The following is a 15,587-nucleotide window of genomic DNA, read 5'->3' on the forward strand; positions in this document are numbered from 1 at the left end:
GCTGTGGAAATGAAACTAAACAAAGGAACACTTTGATTGTATCTTTTTACATAACACTATGTAATAAATGGCATTTCATTCCTTACTGCAGCTCCAGCTCAATGTTAAACTAATGCAAAGACAATATAACTCCTAAATCATAGATACACATAAAATTATCACAGTCTGAAGGGCACAGAAAAAACAAAGTCCAAAAGGCAGCTGGAAATGGATGTCAATTAAAATAGCAGCAAATAGACACAAATATTCTTTGTAGGGAAATCTATTGAAGGATACAATTGCCATAATCAATTCAAGTCAAGCTCTAGTGCTTGAAAAGACTTTGCCCACTCTTTAGAGTTAGTGGAGCTCCAAGGAAATTATACCCTGCTCTGAATGGCTTCCAGATACTGATTCTGTGAGGTCTTAGAAGAGGAAACTTCCTTAGTGTAAATCAGCCAGCCTGGAAAACTGGGTGTGACCTTCTCTAAGACATTTTCCATCCTCATTTTCTTCAAAATTGGGATAGTGGTATTATATTACTTCAGAATCGTATTCTGAGGTTAAATGAATACATAATTGTAATGTACTGTTCCTGCTCCGCAAATTCCAGTGCAAAAGGCAGTGATGTAGGAGCTGAGGCTAAAGTAGAATTTGAGGACAGAATATGTTCTGCATATTCTTCAGTCACACTGAACATCTTGCTGTTCACCAGGCTTGCAGAGCAGCCTGAGATCTGACTGAAGCACACAAGAGGAGCAAATCAGTTTTGTCTCTTTGGCCAGTTCACTGTTGCATTTAAATGTTCACTATTTTATCTCTGCCATTTAACAATCTATGCAATTGCCCATTCTAACCTATTTTGCTAGGTCTTATCCTTGTATCAGGCTTTTAAAATACAAGTGATCTAAATTACCTTCAGAAATAACAATCTTCTACATGGCAAGTAAGTATTCTCATTTACTAAGATTCTGAAATAAAAGTTAGTTTGGTAGAGATTGGTCTGCTTTTATATTTAATGACTCCAGTATCACAGTTTTTGGAAAAAAAGTATTAAATAAAGCCATATATGTAACTCCTTATGCAAGAAAAACACACTTGGAGAATTATGAGAGGATCTTCTAAACCAGTAAGAATTTCAGGTGTCAAAGCTTCTGCTTCAGTGTTTTGTTTATTTTCAGCCTACCCATCATTACTTACTGGTTTCTGCAATGTCTCCACTCTAAAATGCTGCATAGAATTATGAGCTACATATAGATTTCAGGAATGCAGAGGCCAGGTGAACCACCACTGTTCACTAGATAATATTCTGCACTTCCTTAAAGAGAAGAGATTAAGTGAGGAACAAAATCATTGTGTGTTTGACAGCAGAGGACCTACCATTTCCATACTGTTTCTATGGATGTCACTGAACTTGTAGCACCTCCAAACCAGAAGCCAGCTGGGAGCAACCAACTAAATGAGTTTATTTCTTGCTAACAAGTAATTAATATACCCTTAAGTTCAGGCCCAAGTGTCAAAGAGTTGAATTTTAGTAAAGAGGGAAGAATAAAAAAACCAACAGGGCAAAATACAGCTGTGATGTTAAACAGCTTAGGTGTCCAGGAGATTTATTCTGATGTACTTACAGAAACTTTTTTTTCCCATATGTGGGAAAATAATATTCTGCTGAGCACATAATTATATTCCAGTTCTTTAGATCATGGTTCTTGTTTATCTTTTTGCTCAGCTCAAGTCACTTGTCTGTAATAAGAGAGCATATCATCTAAACTTTGGTAAAGTGGTTCCTGATTTGGAGTGTCACCGCTGTCAGTCTGAGCTGGAGGTGCCATATCCTGAGTGCTGCAGCCACTGTCCTCCGTTCCTGGTGGCACATCCTGGGTGCTGCTGTCACAGGTGTCTGTTCCTGGTGGCATCTCTTGGCTGCTGCAGTCACAGGTGTGTGTTCCTGGTGGCACATCCTGGCTGCTGCATCCACAAGTGTGTATTCCTGGTGGCACATCCTGGCTGCTGAGGTCACAGACCTGTGTTCCTGGTGGCACATCCTGGGCAATGCAGCTGCAGGTCTGCATTCCTGGTGGCACATCCTGGGCACTGCAGCTGCAGGTCTGCATTCCTGGGGGCACACCCTGGGCACTGCAGCTGCAGGTCTGCATTCCTGGGGGCACACCCTGGGTGCCATAGCCATAGGCCTGCATTGCAAAGGGCACCTCGGGAGTGCCATAGCCGTACCCATGCATTGGTGGCACCATTGCTGGTGCTCCATAGCCATAGGCCTGCACTGGGAAGGGCACCTGGGCAGTGCCATAGCCGTAGGCTGGCATGGGGGGTGGCACAGCCCGGGCGCTGTAGCCGTAACCCCGCAGTGGGGGTGGCACACCTCGGGCACTGAAGCCGTAAGCCTGTGCTGGTGGTGGCACGTCCTCGTCATCGCTGCTGTCATCCTCTGCTGATGACACGCCCTGAGTGTCACGGCCACTGGGCTCTGCTGAGCCTGGCCGAACTGGAACGCTGCTGTTGGAAGGCTGTGGTGATGGTGGCACATCTCCAGTGCTGCTGCCACTGCCCCCTGGCACCGATGGCCTCTGTGGGTTTTGTGCTCTCTCTGTTTCCAGTTTTTCAGAGGAGGTTTCAGAACTGTTCAAATTCCGACTTCGGAGATAATCATCTTTCTTTTGTCCCAAAAAGTAATCAGAAGGTGGTGCAAATTCTGGGTCTCGCTCATCTCTAAGCTCTTCCTGTTTCTTTTCCCATTGTCCAAACATCAGTTCTGTTGGAAACAGGAAAATGGCAGATTTAGCAAGGTCTGAAGGTCAGTCAGGCAGGAGGGAAAACAAATTGGCAAACAAAGATGCAACTGTGTAAAGCCACCTGAAGTTCCTTTTCCACCTCAATCTACATGGAAATACAAGAATCTAGTGCAGATTCCTTCAGTGAACCCCAGTTAGTTCACTTTGCATTTTAGAGTAAGCTGTCCTTTGCTTTCTGAGTGCAGTATTTGCTGCAGTGCTGCCTGGGTGTTGGTGAGACACCAGGCATCACCAGAAGAAGGAAAAAAATAATGTCAGAGAGGATAAAGATTTATGAGATAGGATCTGAAAGTTTGAGGGCTTAATGGAATCATGAAGTTTCCCCTCACAGTGATGTTCATTAATGGAACATAAAGATTGAAAAGTATAAAGATTCTGGAAATACCAGTATTGCATAGAGGAGGAATAGTGCTGTTATGGTACTAAAGAAGGTGGGCATTTATGTGCTTTGTCTATTCCTTGTTTGCTTTTACTTAGAAGTCATGAATCAGATTAGAAGAATGTGCATGAGCTTAGATTAATAGTGCAAAATGAGTTAATAGGTTTGGGAAGTACCTACAAGACAGCTATCACTTGTGGCAAGGAAGATGCTTCAAAATGGGACACAGGCACTGGAGTGGTCTCTGCTTGAATCATGTTTTAGTATTGTGCTGTACCTATTTGTGTGATACATCCTATCAGGTAGCAGAAACCACAGGAATATATCAAGAAAAGATCACACTGTACATCTTCTGAACTACAGAATTTGTCATTCTGTCAACCTGTCAAGATCATTTAGAAATGCAGTAACTCATATAGAAGAAAACTTTTGGGGACATTACAGCAGCTACTGGCATTAAGGCATCCTCGTCAGTGCCCTGGACACTGGAGGTCATCAGTATGAGGCAGAAAAGATTTCAGTGCTTCTCAGTCTCACCATACTTTGGTCACAAAACAGAAATGGAACTGGCAGTGTACATGCTCTTTCCCAACAATGCTCCTGAATCCACATTTCCTTACCTTTGCCTTTATCCCACTCTCGGACATAAGGCACTCCAGGCTTTGTGTCTCTCCTCTCCTGGATGATGACCTCCACCTTCCTACTTGCTGCAGTAACTCTTGGAGGTTCTGGTTCCTCAGCAGCACCTTTCACCTCTGTGTCACAGGAAGAGACAGTAGAGATTGTCAGTTACAGAATAAAATCTGTATGACTCACAGGTAAAAATAGGAACATTTATTTCCATGTATTTCCAATAAGAACAGTATCTCTATTTCATTTACTGGAGAAAACAATTTGCATCTTATTCTTCTGAACAACCATAAGAGTGGGCAGTGGCACAATGCTGTTCTTCATTTCCAGAACACTTCACAGTTAATCACTTGCAAGGAATTCTGAGACAGCTACATTTTCCAGTGGGAGACAGACAGTACAAGTTGACTATCAGTGTTGTAAGAGAGACAGCACAGACACAGGATTAGAATTCAAATTCATTATCCTAAATCCTAGAGTCAGCTGTATCTCCAACTCTCACACTGCACTGAAACTGTCACAGTGTATTATTGAATGATATCAAAATGCCTTGTTACTACTTATTCTACCTCATCTTCATAGAAGAAAAGGCCAGTACAATGTCAGCAGCTCTAGCCTCAACCTGCATAATCAACCCATGTAATTCCAGCTCTCAGGTGTGAATCAGAAAAAGGCTACAATCTACATACTGTATTTCTACCTGCATTATTAAGCTATTTCTGGCATGATTTTATATCTACACACAATTACATCAGCTCTCATTATCCTAACAGTTATGTTAATTGTATATACAGAATACACAATATCAATATATTGAATGTCTAAATGAATATAAATTAGAATCTGTCTGTCCACAGATCAAGAACAAGGTGAAATAGCAAGTATTTAATTTAAAAAGGCAACAGATCATACCTCCATTCTCCAGTTTTTCTGCCTCTTCCTCTAATCCAGCTTCCCTTAACTTTTTAATCTTCCGTGCTCGGAGTTTGGACAGCCTTGCATCTAGAGCTGCTTTCCTCTTCTCCTTCAGCTGCTCACGTTTATTTCTCTGATCAAGTGTCTTAACAGCAAAACAAAACACGAATTATTCTTCCTTTGTTATTATAAACAAGTACATATCTTCCTTCACAAAACAACTAAAAGCAATCCTAAGCAAGCATCAGGTTTCAACAGGAAAAAAGAAGCCAAATTGCTTTGGACTCAGTTGCAGGCATCACCTAATCACTTACACAACAAATCAAAGAAGTAACCACTGAAACCACCCTGCCCTGGCAGCCCAGTCTGCTCTTCCCTCTCATACCTGCTCCCTCAGCATATCCAGAGTTGCCCGTTGTTTATGCCTGAGCTCTTGGTCCCGAGAAAAGGCAAAGTAACCAACACCGAGCTGCCTGGCCTCTGACAAGGAGAAAAACAACAGATTTCAGTTAAATTCAGTTTATAGTTGGCAGTAATTACAGCCTCCAGGCACCCTGCTCTCAGGTGTGGAATTATTACCAACACTGGATTGGTTTTAGATTGCTTTAGATAATACATAAAGTGCAGCTTCTTGAAGGAGAACACAGAAGGAGGTAGAGAAACATTTGAGAAAAATACAATTTGAAGAAAAAATAAATCTAGACTTACGTACTGGTAACTTTCAACAGTTATTACCCATGTGGCTTAACACACACCTACACTTTGCCACAGAGGCACAGGAAGTAACTTTCCCTTGCTCCCTCTACAACTGATTTCTTTGGTGATACAAAGGTAAGTGATACAAAGTATGGCACTGTACCATTTTCTCGGATGTCCTCATAATGTATGGGTCCCATGGGTTTTCTGAGTGCTTCTTCCTCTTCCTTTTCCCACTGCTGCCTCTGAAGTTCTCTTCTCATGTCTTCAGATAACAGAGTATTCCCATCAGGTTCTTGTCTAATTAAAACAAATTAAGGATTACAGAGCAGAATTTACCAGTTTGTCAGTACCAAACAGTGCAAGTATGATTTAGTCTGATCCACTATTGCAGTTTCCACAAAACACAGATCACTGTAGACACTACTTAGTGATACAATGCTGATGACTATGGTATGTGGTCAAGATAGAAATACAAAGCTGCCTCTAAAACAAGTAGAACATGGTTATTAAAAGACAAAATATTATTATTTCTCAGAAGATTTATGAAATGATTATCAAATCACAAAATGGGAGAAGAAACAATCAGTTATTAGCATCTGTGGGAATTCTAGCATTCATATATAGGACCATTTCAGATTTAATGTAAGAAAATGAAAGATATTTAAAGTAACAAAACAATGCTTTACCCAAAAGATTGACTCAAAATATTAATATTCAAATATCAATACCCAAATATTAGTATGGAAGTAATTTTAACAAAAGAGTTGTTAAACAGCTGTTTAACAGAAGAACAAAACTAAACAAATGGAGGTCTAACAAATTCACTTTGAACATCATGAAGAATTTGGAATTGCTAAAAGACTATCATCAATTTCCACATTAAACAGAACTGGAATCACTTTCCTGGCATTTTATGGAAGGTATAAGGAAATACAAAGACCCCAGTTTTTAAAAGATGCAACAAATACCTGAGATTGCTTAAAACCTTTCTCTACAAATTATGCAAATCTAGAGAAAGCAGTAACATCAATTCAGAACTGAGAATGGAGTGACAAAGCTCAGCCTCTCTTCCTTCTCATTTAAAAAAATGTTAAATACTGAGAGGAACAAGCAGCTCCATTAGAGAAACCACACCTTTTCCCTTGAAGTTCCTGATCCATTTTAAGTAGACTTGGTAAATCCTTCTTCATGCAGCGTCTAGATCGGCCCAAGAAATCAACATAATCAACCCTGTAATGAAAGAAAAAGAAAAGTGATGCAAAACTTCTATTTGCAGATTAACAGAAATCTTACCCAGAAGACAGAAGCATTAACCCTTTCCAAGGAGTATTCCAAAGGAGATCTCCAAAGAGCATTTGTCACCTCCCAATGTGTGTGTGACAGTTGCTCCTGCTTTTCACTTAACACACCCCCAGACTAAGAGGACAGTTCTGAATGGGGCATATGACAGTTCTACCAGACATTTATTCCATCTCCCTTTGAGACCCCTGTTCACTTGGGCAATGAAATGGTGTACAAAATGTTCAAAAGTAACCATGTCACGTAGTTTTCACAACAAAACAGAACTCAGCCTACTGTTTGCTTCCCATGGTGAAGATAATGATGCAGCATTGGCTTCTTGTGGATATGAAATTGCTACAATACATTTCATTTATTGGTCTAAAGGCCATTCAGAACAGACTGATAGTGTGCATTCAATTGGCATAACAAAGGCTGACTAAAACACAAGCAAAATGTTCCTCTGAAGCTATTGTGCTTCTTATTCAACCCTTTATAGTACTGAACATCTGATTTATAGTTGCTGAAAAAGCTGTTAAGAGCTACACTTACTGTCCTGTAATGTGGAAAGCTCTTTAGCATCAAGCTGCCTCAATTATCCCATTCTAAAGAATATTACATCTGAAAAAGTATGACTGGCAATCTAGCTCCCAACCCCCAAACTTTTCAAGATCTGTGCTTTCAGTAAGTCCTTTACTTAGTTTCTAAGGATATCTACACTTTAGTATTTGAAGAATGGGAGTGCTGTTTTGTATTGGTTACTGCTGGTTTAAACTGATTATCAGAAGAAAAATCTCTTGTTCCACAAGCATTTTAAACAAATGGGAAATGAAAATGTTTAGTCAGGACTAGTTTCATAATTATTCCTAATGTCTCAGATGAAAAAATAGTGGTAACTTGGAATGACACAGAAAACTGTCAGAGACTATTTGCTGTGCTGCAGCAAATTGGAAGAAATGCTGAAAATCGTGTTCTTATTCCAACCAGAGTTTCTCTCCTTTAAGAGAAGGTTGTACAGTTAAATGACTGCTCATTTTTAAGTCACTCACAATTAAAGAAAGGAAGATAAATACCATGAAATCCTCAAGTTTTGCTAAAATACATTTCAATTCAGCACATCAAAGCATAAAATGGCACCAAACACTGTGACGACTATTTGCATAAACTATTCAAGAAAATAAGAGAGGAGATGACGTTGTCCCCCTTTAGTACATTGCCTTCATTGCAATTTCTCAAGATCCTAGATGTAAATTCTATTGCAGTGTTACCTATGTGGGTGGAAATTAAAGTGTCATGGAGTACTGTCTTTATAGGAGAAATGAAAGAATGTTAACACCTCCTTGTCAATGTGTAGTATGAAACAAACACGAAAAACAAAGGCGTCACTTCACACATTTTAAAAAAGAAAAGTATTTTCTCAAGAATAAGAGTGGCCAGGGCAGATGAGCCTAATCAGTAGCACCAACCATTCCTCATCCGGGTCCTCTGGTGGTGGAATGTCTGCTTCAGGCTGAGTTTCCTCCTCATCTGTGTCTCTTTCTGAAGTCCTCCCAGCAGCTTCACTCTGCTGCAGCTCCTGTACTTCGTGCTGTTTGTCTATGATCTTCTGAGTGAAATCCACCAGGTACAAATCCTCAGTTTCTTCATCTAAGGCAGAAAATCGATTCTTAGCAAACAGCCATGAAAAGAACAGAACTGAGCACAAAATCAATACCAAATAGCTACAATCAGCTTTTCAGCTGCCAGCACTGCCCTTGACTACAGTATTGGGGAATATTTAAATCCCATTCAGTGCCAAACAAACCCAGAGCTATCAAGTGGCTCCACAGTGATAACGTCTATTTCTGAATCGAAGTTTCAGGGCATTGTGTGCAGTACAGAAAAGGCTGCATTCTCTGCAGCAAAACACTCTTTGCTTGTTAACTGTTTCATAAGCAAAGGATTTGTCAAGGCTCAAATACTTTTTTGATGTTTAACATTTGGTATGTTGGCAGGAGCCAAGCATTCATGAGGGTACTTTTTAGGAAAGTAGAGGAAAGTGGTGGGGTCATGTGGATGAAGATGGACGCTGATAAAGAGAACAGATTAATTGCACGGAGATTTGTATTCTATTTTAATAATTACTTTTTGAAAGGGACTGAATGTGTGAGAAGAAAGGAACAGATTAGCATTCTCTATCCCTATTAGCTGCATTCAGATATGGACCAGCCAGACTCCTCTCCTGATCTTCTCCTCCTCATAAAGGCCCAACAATCAGAATGCAGGACAGAGCATCAGCAATGCAATCCAAAGATTGCACAATAGAGAACAAATTTTTTTGTCTTTCTAAGATACTGTATTGAAAAACCAGAACATAGTTCACCCACTTAATGAATGAGTGAAACAAGCCTCCAGTGCTTTACCTGGTCAGGCTGCCCTTCAAAAGTAATTTTATTTTCTCCAGTAAATATATATTTTTTCCTTTTAAAAGTGGAATAAACCATGTCAATCAGTTTCTATAATAATTCCAAAAATTTATACATATATAAATGCTTATTTTGCAATAGTATTGCTCACCTGGGAAGTCTCCTTTTGTCATTTTCTCATACAGCTTTGCTTTCTCTTCAAGCTTCTTCCTGAAAAAAAAAAAAAAGTGAACCTTGCAATCCCACCAATTCCAAGCACATTTTAAAGTGACCTATTTAGGTTTAGATAAATGGAATAGGAAAATCATGGGACTGCCTGAGGTGTTCATTAGAAGCTGACTTATGCCTGGCTTTTGTTTTGAACCTTCACTAGCATTTCTAAAGATACAATATTTTCCAGTTCCAGAATTTATACTGAAAATAATTTCAGTGAAGTTACAAATTTATTCTCAAATGTAATTTGTCAAGTAGGCAGAAACATGCTGTTACAAGAATTCCACCTTTATCTAAGTACTGTGGTCTGTCAGATAAATACTGGAAATGAAACCATTATTTGCAGACACTGAAAGACAGTTTTACAGGAAAAAAAAAGAGATAACACAAAGTTACACCTAATCTTAGAAACTAAAGAGAAAACCTTAGCTAAGTTTTGGAATTTCAAAGAGCACGGAACTGCTTATAGAACCACAGCAAATTATTTATAAATGGCATTTTCCACATATATCTTTTTGTTCAACCAACTCATTTAGAAAATGAGGTAATTCTTGAAAATGTAAGCTATTTTCTGTCAAGCCCAAGAAACACTTTGCTACAGAATTCTAACATTGCACTGCACTGGCTGGTAATTCTAAAGATGATTAAAAAAAAAAATCAGTACCCTGACAGCTGTGATAATTTAGACAGCTGTGAGGTCATGGGAGCATGAGACTGCTGGGATGCAGTTTGTACACTACTGGTAAAAAGTATGGATGATACTGGAATTACTGCCTGGTCTAATGAGAACTGCTGGTCTAAAAAACTTCTTTCTGTGCTTTTCTAAATACCAAAGAACAAATTCTGCAAAGCATTCCTTTCTTACAGAGCCTAAGAGCTACCTTGATTTATCCAATATATCCTGCTCTTCTGCCTTCTGCTCAACGTCCTTCGCAGCTCGATTTACAACTCCCGTGTTCTGCTTGGTCCAGATACTGGGTTTCTGCAGAGGACAATTTTTTAACAACAAATAAATAGATGAAAATATTGAAATGGTAACAATTAAAAAAAAATTTCAACTCTATAATGTAAATGATGCACTTGAATAAATACTAATAAAGCTAAAAAATGTTTCTATTCTCTATTGCCTCCATTTTAGATAGAAAATACAATCAGGTGGCCTGTTTGCAGCATAACACTCTAAATGCTGCATGCGCTTCAAATATGGCAGGAACAGCACATTCTGCTTCTAGAAAGCTACAGAATGAACAAAAGCCAAAGTGCAGTATTGAGCAAAACAAGAGAGATAATTGTGTACATTGTATTCATTATTGTGCACCACAAACAGATAGCAGAGCATTTATCAAGGAAATTCAGTGAGTCTAGAAGAATCTCTCATCCTCCATCCTGCAGCATCATACAACATCCTCCAATAAAAAAAGAAACATCTTTTCCTATAATTAAAGGGTGTAGATCATTGGGGAATGAAGATTAAGTGGGGATTTAGATGGGCACAATACTAAGCTTTCTGCACAGGAATTTCACCTAGAAATGAACTTTAAAGAATGTTCTCATCATGTACATTTTATATTTGACTAGAAACACAGCTGAGTATTTACTATTATTTAGATTTGAATATTAACTTCCTTACTTTCAGGAGAAAGAATGGCAAAACCAACAATGAAGATTAATTTTACCTTATTAGAGGTTCTGGGCTTTGCAAAGACACCAGCATCTTTCAACAGCTTTTCTTTCTTGAACTCCTCTTGCTTTCGGAAAAGTTCAGCTTTGAGATCCACCAACTACACCAGCAGCAAAACAACACATAAATAACAGATGACAGACATCAGTTACTGCAATAAATATCTGTAACTCTAGGAAAACAACCTGCTAGTTACACTTATAGGAGCATTTGATTGCATTTTTATGTGGAAGCACCGATCTGAACACCAAGACCACCTCTTACAGCAAACAAAATAAAAAACCACAGAATGCAAATTATGATTAGGGATTAAAACAATCCCCAAAGATAGCCTTGATCCTTTGCTACATAATGAGGATAACAGAGGCACAGCTCTGTCTAGATTTTATCAGCCTCCTAATGACAAACAAATAGAGAAGGAGCAATGAAAAACACTACTGAATATGAAAAGGGAACTTTTAACCATTAGATAATAAATAAAATCCTGTCTCAGAAAATAACTGATAAAAATTTGCTATAGTAAAACATATATTTTCCCCACTGCTTTATGCACTGTTTAATAGTTTTGGATTTTTTTTCTCCTTCTTTTTAAATAAACATATGAGTAGCATTGCCATCTGTGACCAAGGTCCACCTCAGCTTTTATTAAGGAACTCATCAGCAGGGGTGTTATCTTTACAAAGCTAGTTTGTAAGAGGGTATTTTCCTACTTTTTCCTGCAAGTCCTACAGATGTAAAAATTCAGAGCTGCCCATTAAACCAGAAAAGTGCAAAACTTTGGTATCAATATTTGTCCCAAGCATTGGCTTTTCAAGTTGCTGGGACAACCAAGTGCAGTGTCTTAAAAATCACTCGTTTTCCCTTCTGCTTAGAGGTGATCCTCCAAAAATTCAATGTAAAATATTTCACAGTTAACTGTGAAACATTAACAGTTATTAGCATAAATTGACTATTTACACAGCTCTTCATCTGAAGTGTCTGGGAGCTCTCGTGAGCGTCCTGGAGAACAGCGAGGGTCAGCACCTCACCATCCCTAAGGGTGGGAAGTTAATCTTCCACAGCACAGATCTTCTGCTCCTTAGGAAAAATTATGTTCCTTGTTATGGGCTAATTTAATTTAATTGCACCAGGAATGCGAGCAAACCCAGGCCGGGCAGACTCGGGTTCGGAGCGCAGGGCGTGTGCCTGTTGAGGAAGGTGAGGGGACAAACTCCCAGCCCCGACACTGTCACAGACCCAACATGCAGCACACGGCCTTGAACAGCCCTTTAACCCAGCATGTGCCGCAGTGACTGCCCACGGCAGCGGGGTTAGGAGAGCACACAGAGCTCCGGCCCTTCCCCTGCGCCGCTCTCCCCGCAAGCGGCGGCACCCGCGGGTCCCCGGTGGAGCCTCACGGCCTGCGCCGGCCAGGCCCACCCCGCCCGCGGGAGCCCCGCGGCTGAGCACACCTCACAGCGCTACAAGCCTCCTGGGCGGGCGGAGGAGTTCGTTTCGCCTCTCCCCGCTCAGTCACTCACCGAGGACGCGGCCACGTCCAGCGGTTTCTTCCTGCGGTCCATGGCGGGACCGGCCCCGCCACCGCCTCCCTCCCCGCCGGGCGGCCTTGCCGTAAAGCGCGGCGGAGGCGCGGCGCTATCGCGACAGTGCTGCTGAGGGCGGCCGGCTCGTCGCCGCCATGTTGGGAAGGTCAGGGGCGGTCCCTGGCTCGGCCCGGGGTGGGTTGGCCGGGGCGGAGCGCTCCCGTCCGGGGCTTGTCTGCCTTTGGGTAATCCCTGCGCTCAAACTGAGGGCGAAAATGAGGGAAAATTTGTTCCCGGGTGCGGGACAAACCCTTCCGGCGTCCCGCTGGAAATGCCCTTGTGGGCCGCGGGGCTGGAGGTGCTGCTGTTGTGACGGATCTGGGACTGCCCTGTGGCCAGAAATTGACAGGATTGCAGGCTGGCCCAGAGCTGGGATAGGCGAGATGATGGTTCAAATTTGGCATCAACATGGGTTCATTACCTGGTGCCAGAGCCAAGTCACATGCTGAGGCCAGGTATTCCTGTTTTTTATTCTCGTTTGTGCAGAGTGAGAAGCTGAGTGGTGACCCACGGAAAGTTAATTTACCAATCATCCAAACTTCACACTCTTTATACAACTCAATAAAAAAAGGCATCAACATTCCTTGGTTACAGATTACCCAACTCCCCTATTTGCTAGTTCATCTCTTGCTTCTCCTGCTCATCAGTCTGCAGGCACAGTTCTTCCTCCATTTGGGTCTGGGGCCCATTTTGAGTAGATGGTCAATGAGTTGCCTCAATCTCCTACTGCCAGAATCACCTTTCTCCAAGTACTGCTCAGTTCTGACTTCACTCCTGGTGCCTCTCATCCAGACAGCCCATTCATTTGGGGATTCCCTTCTCTTTTTCTTAAAACAGCAGATTAGCCAAACATATGATGCTCACAATGCAATTGCCTAATCATAGCCATCCAGCCATAGCTACTGATTAACACCTAAAGAAAGAGCAAAGTTTGATTCAACCCCCTATCAAAACCTTGAGAGCCTCAGAACTTGAGGGGTTTGGTATCATCAAGAGAAAAAAACCCCCAAAACAAACCACACCAAAAAACCCCCAAACACAACCATTAAAAAACCCAACCCAACCAACCCAAACTAAAACTCTCTTTGCTGCCTTAGTTGATAAGTGAGTGCACAGAGATGAGACCTGAAAGAAACAGCAAGGACAAACCTACCTACATGTGATGGATCCAGCTCTGCAACCTCAGAGAGGAGCACAGGAGCTCTTGGGGAATGACGTCCAGAGTTTTAATTATTCTGTCTAACACTTTATATTATTTTTCATCCCCATGGAGAAAAAGGACTCTCTGATAGGTTTTAATTGAAATAATGAAGATCACAGTTATCTGTGGTTGCAAGAAGCTGCCTCTCACTTGTCTTTAATAAAGTGGAAAAATACAAGGTGCTCTGGTGTTGTTGCTTGGCAGTGTGACAGCTGATAGAAGCACCAGATACAGTTCTGAGTTTGGAAATGTATTACTTTTGTGTTTGGCAAGCTGGGTCAGGCCTGTGTTTAATACTTTATGGGCACAGAATTGCAATGCTGACTGGGATAATCAGTTGCTAAGAAAGCTGCACCTGTATTCCAGGAGTGTGAAGTGTGCAATTGAGAAAGAACAATTTCTGGCCTTCATGAAGCAATTTCTGACAATGAAGCTGTCTTGGTTTTGGCTGTTTAAAAGGGGAATTGGTGAGAGACATCAGGTACAGGGAAGTGCAGGTCATATTAGTGCCATGAAGTATTTTAACCTGCAATGGAAGAGGAGAAATGCACATTACTGGAAGATAGGACAAATGAATGAAAACATCTGTGCTGTTCTAATTAAATCACACTTCAACAAATCACTTATTATTGCCTGCTCAAACCTCATCTAGTGACAACACTGAGAAGGAAAAACAGCCCAAACCCAGGCCAGGGTTGGTTCTTAAAATGTTCCTTTCTAGTGAGATTCATCACCAAGTCTGTAAGGAAAATCTGTGCTACTGAGTTGCACAACAAGATGTGGAAAAAGGAATTAATCCTAGAAATTCCAAGCTGGCTCGTGCTGCTGTGAGGATTGCAGAGCTGGCACTTGTGTCCTTGCAAGAAGCAGTGGATTGTTCTGTGGGTAGCAGAGGTCTGGCTAGGCATGCCTGGATTGGGAATGAGGCAGTGTCAGTGATGCTGTACAGAACATGTGTGATGATGCTGTAATTATATTTCTAGAGTCCCATACTGTTGCTATCATATTTCTAAAGTCCCATACCTCCTCAGTGTTGTCTTATGGCTGCAGACCTTCACAGCACAGACTCCTTCTTCTGCATGTTGTTGCTTCTGAGTCAGGGCTCCTCCAAGGCTCTCCCTAACTGAGCCAACCCACCCCCTTTTATCCCAGTTATCTTCACTAGCCACAGCTGCAGCCCATCAAGAACAACTGGGACTTACTGGGGCAAGGCCTATATACAAATATTAAAGTACAACACAGATATTTTACTAGGACTCAAAGGCCACCTCTACTATATTTTCCCCTTTTCTTTAACTTCCAGAACCAGGTTTTACATAGAGATATTTACATATCCTGCTTAGAGTTAACAGTTATACAGATATCCAAGTACAATACAGCTATTTTACTAGGACTCAAAGGCCACCTCTGCTATATGATGAGATAACCTTCAGCTCAGGTTCTCTCTCATGGAGCATCAGCAGGCAGGGAAAAACAGAGCAGGACAGAGGGGAGCCCTGCTGGAGCCTTGGGATTGCTCTGCTGCCAGGCTCTGGGACAGAGGGGACACTGCTCCTGCCCAGCTGTGGGGTTGCTGTGCTGCCAGGCTCTGGGACAGAGGGGACACTGCTCCTGCCCAGCTGTGGGGTTGTTCTGCTGCTGGGGGATTCACTGAGAGCACACACCACAGATGGCTTTGGGAGCACCGTGTGTCGCTTCAGTGGCCTGGGATTTACAGCCCAAGAGCTGACAAGCTTTCACATTATGCCACCCCCAGAAATGCTCCATGTTGACTCTAACCTGTGAAGGGCTATTCTGTGCATGCTTTTAATCCA

At 41.5% G+C, this 15,587-nt stretch overlaps 1 protein-coding gene across 1 annotated transcript; it reads right to left on the minus strand.

The window, feature by feature from the left end:
* Positions 1–1,707: 1,707 nt before the first annotated feature.
* CCDC174 (coiled-coil domain containing 174) lies at positions 1,708–12,586 on the minus strand. The gene is made up of 11 exons (XM_054280874.1): positions 12,510–12,586; positions 10,985–11,089; positions 10,190–10,290; positions 9,247–9,305; positions 8,157–8,337; positions 6,547–6,642; positions 5,573–5,709; positions 5,099–5,193; positions 4,711–4,858; positions 3,789–3,923; positions 1,708–2,749 (listed from the first exon to the last, which is right to left on the minus strand). Exons 1-11 carry the CDS (start codon positions 12,549–12,551, stop codon positions 1,710–1,712), a joined length of 2,139 nt encoding a protein of 712 aa, XP_054136849.1. The 5' UTR covers positions 12,552–12,586; the 3' UTR covers positions 1,708–1,709.
* Positions 12,587–15,587: the final 3,001 nt, after the last annotated feature.

This window comes from Melozone crissalis, unplaced genomic scaffold (genome assembly GCF_028551555.1).
Source record: "Melozone crissalis strain CALT ecotype California unplaced genomic scaffold, PUWL_Pcris_2 ptg000029l_1, whole genome shotgun sequence".
Taxonomy (NCBI): Eukaryota; Metazoa; Chordata; class Aves; order Passeriformes; family Passerellidae; genus Melozone; species Melozone crissalis.

What these genes read in the sequence shown, in the direction of transcription:
- CCDC174 (XM_054280874.1), bottom strand. Translation starts at nt 12,551, where the DNA reads ATGGACCGCAGGAAGAAACCGCTGGACGTGGCCGCGTCCTCG. An exon ending in CAGGAACTTCAAGGGAAAAG is followed by an intron (nt 5,710 to 6,546) that starts GTGTGGTTTCTC and finishes TGTTTTAATTAG; the next exon opens with ACAAGAACCTGATGGGAATA. An exon ending in AGAAAAACTGGAGAATGGAG is followed by an intron (nt 3,924 to 4,710) that starts GTATGATCTGTT and finishes CCTGTGACACAG; the next exon opens with AGGTGAAAGGTGCTGCTGAG.